We start from the raw sequence: 11,714 nt of genomic DNA, 5'->3' as shown, positions 1-11,714 counted from the left end.
CAGTTCAGATGCCACCGGCGAGCCAGCCAGGGCAGCCTCGGGGCACACAGCTGTTGCCCCAGGCAGTGGGGGTAGTGGTTGGCATTTTCCATGAGAAGGGTGTGCAAGTATTCTGAGGCTTGGCTGGCCTGGGGTTGAGGTGGGGATTTAGGAGGTTTTCATATTTAAAGGAATGGGGTTGAGATTGCCAAGTTAGATGGGGTTTAACTCATTTGAATAATGTTAAGTCTATGGTTTCTTGGGCATTCTTCCCTCTGGGGCAGTCAGCCAGCTCTTTTCTGTTTCTAGAGCACTTTGTATTAGCTTCCTCTGATTATATATACCATAGTGGGCTGAATAACGGCTCACAAAGATGTTCTCATAGTCTCCAGAATTTATGAATATGTTCCTTTATGTGGCAAAAGAAACTGCAGGTTGGGGTCTTGAGATGGGAAGATTGTCCTGTCTTCTTGGGGTGGGCCCAATGTCATGACAATGTTTTTTAAGAGGGACACAGGAGGAGTCAGAAGAGATGGAGTGAAGCATTTTGAAAATGGAGAAAGGCCACAAACCAAGGCTTCCACTAAAAGCTGGGAAAAAAGCAAGGACATGGATTGTCCCCTACGAGCCTCTGGAAGGAACCAGTCCTACACCTTAACTAGCCATGCAAAACTAAGAGAATAACCTTGTGCTGTTTGAAGCCACCCAATTTGTGATAATTTGTTACAGCAGCCATCGGAAACTAATATACTGACCAGTGGGGAGGTAGCTGCTGGTCTAGGGCCACGTAATACCCACTTTATAACTTCTTATTTCATGGAGGGAGGGTTGTCCATCCCATGAAATGGGGGGGGGAGGTGATAAAGCTATAAGAGTCCACCTGACCCCTCACTAGGAAGCTGAGGGCTGCCTAGGGCAGGGGTGTCAAGTTCATTTTCACTGGGGGCCACATCAGCCTCATGGTTGCTTTCAAAGGGCCGAATGTAACTTGAGGGCTATAAATGTAACTACTCCTTAACAGTTAAGCTCGAGCTCGAGCTCGGTGCTGCCTCAGGGTAGAAACAAGATGCCAGGCTGAATAAAACCAGATGGAGGGTCGGATTCAGCCCAAGGGCCTTGTGTTTGCCACCTGTGGCCTGCCTAGGAGCTTTCCCTGGTAGAGATCGTCCCACTGGCCCTCCAGCTGAAGATGATCACAGGACTTTGAAACTTGAGCAAATGAAGGTGGAGCAAATGGATGACAACACCAGTGGTAAGAATAATATTGTGCTACTCTGAACTCTGCATTTTCTGACTTTGGCTTTGGGCAAGTGACTTCAAAGCGGGTGCAGTACCGACCTCACATGGTGTTTATGAGGATTCAGTGGTAGAAAGTCTATTTAAAGTGCCTGGCATGTACATGGTAAGGGATCCATCAGTGTAGGCATCCATCATTAAAGGTGGGAGGGCCAGATAAGTAGCAGGGGGGAGCCACTGAAAGTTCTTGAGCAAGGAAGTATCATCTGTTCAGCTTTTTGGAGGGCACACAAAATGGGTAGACAATTGAGATGCTGTTGACAAAGCAGATTTGAGGAATGCCAGGTCTGGGGTATGTGGTGGGGGCAGAGGTGGAGGGGCATTTCCCAGAGACTGAGGTAATGGCCACTCCTGAAGAATAAGCATGTTGCTCTATGGTGGACCTGCTGTGTGCCTAGGTGATGGTGCAGTGGACAGTCTTAATTGTGCCAGTCCTCTACCTTATACCTCTTATTCTAACTGCATCCCCATTTTCCTGGGGAAGAAATCCTTTCAACCCACTTGCCCCCACTCCTTGACCTTAAAGAGAACTTGACTGCACCCATTTCCTAAAGGGGCTCCATATAGCCAGGTCTGGCCAATCTTGTGATTGGCTCAGGCAAGGGCATACAACCCAAAGGGGTGCAATGAAAGTTAACCCTGAGATTTTGGAGGGAACTATTGGGAATCGGCTCCTGCTTCCCTGGTCAGATATGTGGTAGGACACTGGGAAGAGAATGAAGGCATCACAGAGGGAAGCAGAGCTGAGATTGGAGAGAGACTGAGGTTATTGTTGGAGTGCCTAGATGTAGCTATGCCTGAATGAGGTAACACCCCAGGACTTTTCAGTATATTCCCTGTTTTATTTGACTTCAGGCTGAGGGTTGTTGGGTTTTGTTCTTTTGGGGGGGGGGGTCAGTTGTATCTGGAAAAGATCAGACTAATAAATTCAACCATTTACAAACTCCAAGAGAAGCTTGGAGACTCCTTTCTCGTCCCTAAAAAAGTAATGTTTTACTAGGGAAAACATTCTCAGCTCCAGTTTTTCTGCCAACTTTAGGGTTTTCAGAGAAGTTTGGGGCAGAGAAAGCAAAGATGTGGGAAGTAACAGTCCTTCCAGCTTCAAGGTTGAGCGAACCCCTCCCAGCTAATTATACCACAAGGTTTGGGAGCCGAGCCCCTTTCATTAAACTTTTAGGAGTCTTGGAAGGATAGGGTCGGAGTCATATCAGTGAAACTTGAAGAGCTTGGTGTGCCAAACATTGTGCTCAGGGACACACATGCATCGTCTCCTGAAAGCTCATCTCTGTGAATTATTTCTGCTACTCTCCCTTTGCAGACTTAGAAATCGCGGTTCTCTGGCTCAGTCAAGTGACCTACTCAAATTTTCCCAGTTTGAAAAAGATGGAGGTGAGACTTAATTATGCAAAACGTTTTTAAGAGGACCTGACACCCGTTTACCACTTGGTACATCTTAGGCGCGTTGTTGACAGTTTATCTGGATTATTTCATTGTGTCCTCCCAACACACCTTAGTTGTCAGACCTTCCTGATTAAGGAGAAACAGACCTCCAGACACCTGACCTTAATCACGCAAAAGTTCGTAGAGATGCGGGATTTTAAAGGTCTTAATGGAGTCTGGCTCTCCCAGGAACACCAGGATTCACTCTGCCAATTACACTACTGCACGTGCTCGCACACCTCCACGACCTCTCTTCATCTTAGACACGTCTTTGCCCGGCACTTCTTGGGGGTAATTCCCTCGTGGCCCAGAACTTTGCTCCCAGACCCCACGTACAGGGTGAAGCAAAAGGAACAATGCCGGTAAGAGGCCGAGGAACCTGACCTGGGGTCATCCGCAGTGCGGCAGGCGGCGGCGCCGAACCCAGAACGGCTAGCAGGGCTGGACGGGAGCAGAGGGGGTGGGTGCCAGGCCGGGAACAGCGGCCGGCTAGGAGGGGGCGAGGCGGGGCACACGGGGAGGGGGCGCGGCGAGTGCGCGCTTGCGCGGTGGCTCTGGGGGTGTTCCTCGGGGGCGCGCGGGGAGCGGGCGCGGCGCGCGTGCGCGGCCGCGGAGGAGGTGGTGTGGGTTGCCGCGGCGGCGCGCGGCACGGCGGGAACATGGCGCGCGGAGCCGGCGCGCGCGCCTAGCTGGCGGGACCGTTAGCTCGAAGCGGACACGGCCCGGGGCCCGCGGGGATGGAGCAGTTGCCGCCGCCGGCGCTCGAGCCAACCCCGAGGCCGACCTCGGCACGGAGTCGTAGGCGGCGGGAGCCCGAGTCGCCGCCGGCGCCGGTGAGTGCGTGAGGGGCGCGGGCCGGGAGACTTTCTTTGTGAAACTCCGTCGGTGCGAGCCGGGCCGGGCCTCCGCGGCTGACTAGTGCCCGCCAGGCGGAATCCGCCCCGCCGGACGGGTTCGAACCCCGCCTTGCATCGCTGGGCGGCGGGATCTGGTCTGTCGCCTGCCCCGGTTTTTGCGGGGTTTTCTGTGCGCGCGCCGGGGTTGGGAGGCGGGGGCGGGGGGGGGGTTAACGGTATTCAGTCGGCGCCTAATGAGCGCGCTTCTCTCCGTTCTTGCGGGACGGCGGGCCCCAAACCCGGGGCCCACGGGAGAGGTAGGCAGCAGCCGCCTGGAGACAGGTGTCGGCGCAGTCGCGGGAGGCTCAGGTGCAGACATCCCCAGGTGGAATCTCAGTGAGTGAGCTGTCCGTCCCAGGAAGGAAGCAAGTCTGTCGGTGGCTTAGTACAGAGTGATTTGGGAATGTTTGTAAACATCCACCCCAGCTCCGTGGTGTGTTTGGAATATTGGTCAGGGTGAAGGATGCTGAGTGAAATGGACTTTGGAGGTGTGGCATCTTGCTGGATGGGATGGGACCGCCCTGAGCACTGGGTTCTCAAAACAGCCGGGGTGTAGGAGCCCTTGATGAAAATACAGGCGTCACAACTCACCCCAGGCCCGTGGACTCTTCAGGGCATACGGGCAGATTTTGAATTTTCAACAAGCTCCCAAGTTGTTATGGTCAGGCCCATTTGATAAGCACAGTCTTCCTGGGAGCAGGGGCCTGTTCTGTTTATAGCTCACCATGGCATTCTGGTACCAGGTGCAGTGCTCGGTACATGATGGATGGTTGGTAAGTATTTGTGGGAAGACTAAATGACTTAGGGAGTTTCCAAAATAGTTTTTGAGATATTTTCAGGAGCTTTTTGAGACTAGTGAGCCTCAGATTACTGTATAATGTGATTTTTATCAGGTTCCAACATAACTTTTGGGACTCTTTGTAATGACTTGTTTTGAGTATGTTGCAGGCAAAGCAGAGGATACATTGTTTAGTATAAATCATAAACTATGTATACCCTAGCTAGTTTAAAATTTATTCTGAAACAAAATTCTGAATAAAAAACTTGCATGCTCCACCCCCCCCCCCCAAAATTTCATGTTTCTTTCTCTCCATTATTTGGGAACACTAGGCTGTAGGATTTTGTTCGTTTCAGGCAGGTAAATGTTTACATTTTCATCAAAGCAAATCTGAATTATTGTTTATTCGGAAAAGTTGGAGATTAACTTAAACCTCTGAGTATTTGTCCTCTGTATATAATATTTTGAAATTGAGATTTATGTTTCATTCTGAGTCAGTGCTTAAATATAATTATTTGATTGAAAGTTATTTGATATTTCATGTTTTTTTTCATGTTTTTTGAATTTCAGTAGTTGATTTCATTAGCTTCTTTTTTTTGTTCACTGACAAAATATGAATGTGTAGGAAGACAAGACTTTAGGAGTTGAGATTGCATCTAAATAAGTATTGAAAAATTAGATGCTTTACTGTCATAGTATGACATTTGTATAATAGTTTGTGTGGATGTTATTATTATTATTGTTTTTAATATTCACCTGAGGACATGCTTACTGGTTTTAGAACGAGGGGAAGGGAGGGAGGGAGAGAGGGAGAGAAACATCAATGCAGGAGAGGGACATTGATTAGATGCTTCTCCTACGTGGCCTGACCAGGAATTGAACTCTAAGCATGTGCCCTGACTGGGAATTGAACTCTCAGCCTTTTGGTTTATGGGATGACGCTCCAACCAACTGAGCCACACCAGTCAGGGCTATTTTTTAATTTTTAAAATTGAAGTATAATTGACATATAACTTATTAGTTTCAGGTTTTCATCATAATAGTTTGATATTTGTATATATTACAAAAATATCACTATAATTAGTCTAGTAAACATCTGTCACCACGGATAGTCACAAAATGTTACCCCTGCCTTGAGAACTTTTAAGATATACTCTCTTAACAGGTCCCTCATATACAGTATAGTGTTATTAACTGAAGTCATCATATGCCCATAACTGACTTTTTATAAAAACCAACTTTGTTGAGATAATTCACCTACCATAAAATTAAAGTCTTTAGTGTACAATTCTCAGTTTATAGTATACACACTGTATGTCCAACATCACCGTTATCTACTTTTAGAGCATTTTTATCGCCTCACAAAGAAAGCCTGTACCCATTAGCATTTGTTATCGACCTTTCTTTCAGCCTCTGGCAATAACTACTCTTGGTCTCTATGAATTTAACTATTCCGGACATTAACCATAATGTAACATGTTTTCTTCTGTGACTAGTTTCTTCCATTTAGCACATTTTTTGGAGGCTTGTCCATGTTGTAGCATGTATCCATATTGCTGAGTAATCTTTCATTGGAAGGATATACCAGATTTTGTTTATCCATTCATCTGTTGATAGCTGTGAATTTTTCTACTTTAAAAATATATTATTTATTTGTTTTTAGAGAGAGGGGAAGGGAGGGAGAAAGAGAGGGAGAGAACCACTGAAATGTCAGTCCACTGCTTCTTGCCTGCCCCAAGCCAGGGACCCCAGCCGCAACCCAGGCATGAGCCCTAACTAGGAGTCGAACCAGTGACCTTTTGGCTCACAGGATGATACTCAACCCACTGAGCCACACCAGTCAGGGCATACTTTTTGGTTATATTTGTCTTTCGGTATCTATGGAAGATTGGTTCCAGAAGCTCCCACAGGTACCAAGATCACAGGATGCTCAAGTCCCTTATATAAAATGGTATATACTATATAAATGGTATATTTGCATATAACCTATGTATGTCCTCCTGTATATAGTGAATCATCTCTAGACTACTTATAATACCTAACACAATGTAAATGCTATATAAATAATTGTTACACTGTACTGTTTAGGAAATTAAAAAAAGAACAAGAAAATAAAGTCTCTGTGTTCAGAGGCAGCCATCCTGGGCTTAACTACATGGTACATGTTAGCAACAACAAAACTTTTCTTTCTGCTTATTTTCTTTTTAAAAAATATTTATTTATATATGTTGATTTAAGAGATAAAGGAAGGGAAAGAGAGAGAAGAAAGAGGGAGGGAAAGAGAGAGAGGGAGGGAAAGAGAGAGAAATTTGATTTGTTGTTTCATTTATTTACTCATTCATTTGTTGTTTCTTGTGGGTTGACCAGAGATCAAACCCACAACTTTGGAGCATTGGGACAATGCTCTAACCAACTGACCTACCTGGCCAGGTCTTATGTGACTATTTGCAATCCATTGATGTGAAACCCGTAGATATGGAGGGCCATCTCTATTATGATTAATGCTGCTGTGAACATTTATGTACACTTTTTAGTGTGGACATATGTTGTAATTTTTCTTGGGCCTATCCCAGTTGCTGGGTCCAGGAGTTACCCAGTTACATGGTAGCTTTTATTTTAACCTTTTCAGAAGCTGACAAACTATTTTCTAAGGCACTGAGCTGCATCATTTTACATTCCCGGTAGCAATGTGTGAGGGTTCCACTTTCTTTATATCCTTGCCAATACTTGTTATTGTCTGTCTTTTTAACTTTAGCCACCCTGGTAGGTGTAAAATGGCATCTCATTGCAGTTTTGATTTGCATTTCCCTGTTGACTAATGATGTTAGGCATAATTTTTTTGTGCTTATTAGCCATTTATGTATTCTTTTCAGGGAAATGTCTATTCAAATCTCTTCATTTTTTTGCACGGGGAATCCATTTTTTAATGGACTATTTGTCTTTTTATTAAGTTGTAGGAATTCTTTAAATGTTCTGTATATTAACTCCTAATAGATATGTGATTTGCAAATATATTCTCCCACTTTGTAGGTTGTCATTTTACTTTTTTGATAATGTTCTTTGTTGCAAAAAATTTTGTAATGAAGTCTATTCATCTATTTTTTTTGTTCCTTATGCACGTGGTGCCATATCTTAGAATCCGTTGTCAAACCTAAAGTCATGAAGGTTTACCCCTATGCTTTCTTCTAAGAATTTTTTTTTTAAATTTATTTATTTATGTATCTTTAGAGGGGAAGGAGAGAGGGAGAGAAGCATCAATGTATGGTTGCCTTTTGTGCATCCCCTGCTGGGAGTTGGCCTGCAGGGAACCAGCCTGCAACCCAGGCATGTGCCCTGACTGGGAATCGAACCGCGATCCTCTGGTTCGCAGGCCTGTGCTCAATCCACTGAGCTACACCAGCCAGGGCTCTTCTAAGAATTTTTTAAAAAGATTTTATTTATTTTATTTTTAGAGAGAGGCGCAGGCGAGGAGGAAGAGAGGGAGAGAAACATCAAAACATCAATGTGTGGTTGCCTCTCACACGCACCCTGATGGGGACCTGGCCTGCAACCCACCCTTTGGTTTGCAGGCCAACTCTCAATGCACTGAACCACACCAGTCAGGGCTCTTCTAGGTTTTAAATCCTTAGCCCTTATGCTTCTGTTGTTGATCCATTTTAAGTTAATTTTTGTGTATGGTGTAAAGTAGTGGTCCAGATTCATTCTTTTGTGTATGTTGATCCAGTTGTCCCAGCACTGTATATTGAAAAAATTGTTATCTCACTGAATGGCCTTTGTACCCTTATTGAAAATCAACTGACCACATGTCGGTTTATTTCTGAACCCTCTGTTCTATTCCATTGCCTATGCTCATGCCAGCATTCTAGTATTTGATTAGAGTAGCTATTTAATAGGTTTTAAGATTAAGTGTTAAGTTCTATAGCTTTGTTATTCTTTTTCAAGACTGTTTTGGCCTTTCTAGGTTCCTGGGTTTTTGGATCAGTTTATCAATTCCTGCCAAAAAAATAGCTGGGATTTTTATAGGGAGTGTGTTTATTCTGTCCTTTCAATGATGCTTTGTAGTTTTCAGATCCAAATCCTGCACTTCTTTCAAAAATTTATTCCTAAGTATTTTATTGTTGGATGCTGTTGTACATAGAAGTTTTTTAAAAAATTTATTTTGTATTGTTCATTTTTTATCATTAGTTCATTGCTGTTACATAGAGGAAATACAGTTGAGTTTGAGATATATCTTTTTTTTAAAGATTTTATTTATATATCTTTAGAGGGGAAGGGAAGGAGAGAAGGAGAGAAATATCAATGTATGGTTGCCTTTCGTGAGTCCCCTGCTGGGAACTGGCCTGCAACCCAGGCACGTGCCCTGACTGGGAATCGAACCGTGATTGTGTGGTTCGCAGGCCCACGCTCAATCCACTGAGCTACATCAGCCAGGGCTTGAGATATATCTTTTAACTTCATCATTTAATGGTAGACTGATTCAATTTTCCATTTCAAATCCTCACCCCCACACCAAAATAATGAGGAAGAATTGTCTTTGAAAGCTTAAGTATGGACACAAATCTAGATTCACATTTCTAAGTTTTGACTCTGTTACTCACTAGTATGAGTTTTGACAAAATTTAACTGTTATATCTCAGTGCTCTCATATATGTAATGGGACAGTAATAGCCATCCCAAAGAATTGTTAACTAAAAGAGAGTGTAAGTAGGTATTTAGAACTAATGCCTTGCATGTGGTAGAAATTTGGTATTTGTTGTTTATCTTCTTGTGTTAATTAACTCCATTTAAAAGCATGCCAAAAAACAAAGAAGCAAACAGAACACCAAACCAAAACAAAAGTAACCAAAAAAACCCCTCCCTTAAACAAACCCCAAACCACAGACTCACATACACATTAAAAAAAAAAACCCACAGACAAAAACCTCAAACCTCTTCCTGTACCTATCACTTTTCTGTGACCAGAGAAAACTCTTGAGTACTTGAGGAATAGTGAAAGACAGAGTCTTAGACACCACACTGTTGCACGTGAGAGCTTCCTCAATCCAGGCTGCATGTAGTGTGTCTGATGTGTATTTGTAATTATTATTAAAAATAATAATTACAGCTCAAAGCCATTTTATCTCATAGTTTTTATTTAATATGCTGTTCATTCACTACTTATTTTTCTAAAAACAAAAGTGCTTTAAATAAAATTAAATTAATTCTTGTTTCTTTTGGATGATAGCTATTTACAAAAACTGTTACAAAGGTTGATGTTTGAACTTAAATTTAACAGTGCTTTTGGTGTCTCTTCAGTAGGTAGATTGTTGCTCTGTATGGGAAGAAATCAGAAAGACGATATAACCCCAATATAATACTTGGAATGTATCCTTTTCATTGAATGTATATTCATTATGAACCAAAGAAAATAATTGTTCGCACTGGAAACACCATTTTTTAAAAAGATTTTATTTATTTACTTTTAGAGAGAGGGCATGGGAGGGAGAAACAGAGGGAGAGAAACATCAATGTGTGTGAGCTACACCAATTTGTTGCCTCTCACTCGCCCCCAAACCGGGGACCTGACGCACCACCCAGGCATGTGCCCTGACCAGGAATCAAACCGGCAACCTCTCTGTTCGCAGGCTGTCCTCAATCCACTGAGCCACACCAGCCAGGGCTAAAAATACTATTTTTTAAAAAAATTATGTTTTATTAATTATGCTATTATAGTTGTCCCAATTTTTTCCCTATGCTCCTCTCCACCCAGCACCCCCCACTCCCTCAGGCAATCCATGCATCATCATTCATGTCCTTGGCTCCTGTGTATAAATTTTTTGGCTACTCCATTTCCTATGCTGTATTTTACATCCTAATGGCTATTCTGTAACTACCTATTTGTACTTCATAATCCCCTCACCTCCTCACCTATTCTCAGATAGCCCCACCTACCATCTGGCAACCATCAAAATGCTTTCTGTATCCATGATTCTGTCTCTGTTCTTGTTTGCTTAGTTTGTTTTTTAGATTCAATTATTGATATGTATTTATTGCCATTTTATTGTTCATACTTTTGATCTTCTTTTTCTTAAATAAGTCCCTTTAACATTTCATATAATAATGGTTTGGTGGTGATGAACTACTTTAGTTTTTTCTTGCCTAGGAAGCTCTTTATCTGGCCTTGAAGTCTAAATAATAGCTTTGCTGGGTAGAGCCATCTTGGTTGTAGGTCCCTACTTTTCATGACTTTGAATATTTCTTGCCAATCCCTTCTAGCCTGCAAAATTTCTTTTGAGAAATCTGTGGATAGTCTTTGGGAACTCCCTTGCAAGTAACTAACTTCTTTTCTCTTGTTGCTTTTAAGAGTCTTTTTCTCTAATTTTTGGCATTTTAAAAAAGGTTTTATTTGTATATTTTTAGAGAGAGGGGAAGGGCAGGTGAAAGAGAATGGGAAAAATATCAATATGTGAAACATTGATCAGTAGTTTCTCGCACGCCCTCAACTGGAGACCTGGCTCACAACCCAGGCATGTGCCCTGACCAGGAATCAAACCAGCAGTCTTTTGGTTTGCAGGCTGGTCTCAATCCACCGAACCATTCCAGCCAGGGCATTTGGTATTTTAATTATGATGTGTCTTAGGGCTTCTTTGCATCTATCTTGTTTGGGATTCTATATGCTTCCTGGACTTCCATGTCTATTTCCTTCACCAAATTATGGAAGTTTTCTTTCATTTTTTTAAAAAATAGGTTTTCAGTTTCTTGCTGTTTCTCTTCTGTTTGTGAGGAGAAAACTTCTCTGTCTCATTTTTTATTCTTTTTTCTTCTTGTTCTGATTGGTTGTTTCTTTCTTCCTTATGTTCTAAATCATTGATTTGATCCTTGGTTTTATTCACTCTACTGTGGTTTCCCTGTAAATTGTTCTTTATTTCAATTACTGTATTCTTGGTTTCTGACTGGATGTTTTTTATGCTGTTGAGGTCCTCACTAAGTCCTTGAGCATTCTCATAACCAGTGCTTTGAACTGTGCATATGATGGATTGCTTATCTCCCTTTTGTTTAGTTCTTTCTCTGGAGTTTTGATCTGGTCTTGCTGTTTTTAAAAAGTACTTTTCATATATATTTTTAAACTTTATTTATTTATTTATTTTCAAAGAGGGAGAAGGGAGAGAGAAAGAAAGGGATAGAAACACCAATGTGTGGTGGTCTCTTGAGCACTCCCTATACTGGGGACCAGGCCTACAACCCAGACATGTGCTCTGACTGGGATTCAAATCATTGACCCCTTGGTTTGTAGGCCGGCACTCAGTCCACTGAGCCACACCATCCGGGGCTGATCTTTTCTTTCA

General features: G+C 42.9%; 1 protein-coding gene across 2 annotated transcripts in view; it reads left to right on the top strand.

Moving 5' to 3' along the window:
• The first annotated feature begins 3,341 nt into the window (after positions 1–3,341).
• Positions 3,342–11,714, top strand: part of TTC28 (tetratricopeptide repeat domain 28) — a 583,146-nt gene continuing 574,773 nt past the window's right edge. For both annotated transcript variants that reach the window (XM_037052403.1, XM_037052402.1), the window contains exon 1: positions 3,342–3,548. In XM_037052403.1, the coding sequence (XP_036908298.1) occupies positions 3,453–3,548 (96 nt within the window). In that variant the 5' untranslated portion in view covers positions 3,342–3,452. The remainder of the gene's footprint in view (positions 3,549–11,714) is intronic.

The sequence above is a fragment of the Sturnira hondurensis genome, unplaced genomic scaffold (genome assembly GCF_014824575.4).
Source record: "Sturnira hondurensis isolate 20B ecotype Veracruz unplaced genomic scaffold, ASM1482457v3 Scaffold0007406, whole genome shotgun sequence".
Taxonomy (NCBI): domain Eukaryota; kingdom Metazoa; phylum Chordata; class Mammalia; order Chiroptera; family Phyllostomidae; genus Sturnira; species Sturnira hondurensis.
Note: the sequence above shows the minus strand (reverse complement) of the source record. Positions and strands in the feature narration are given on the sequence as shown.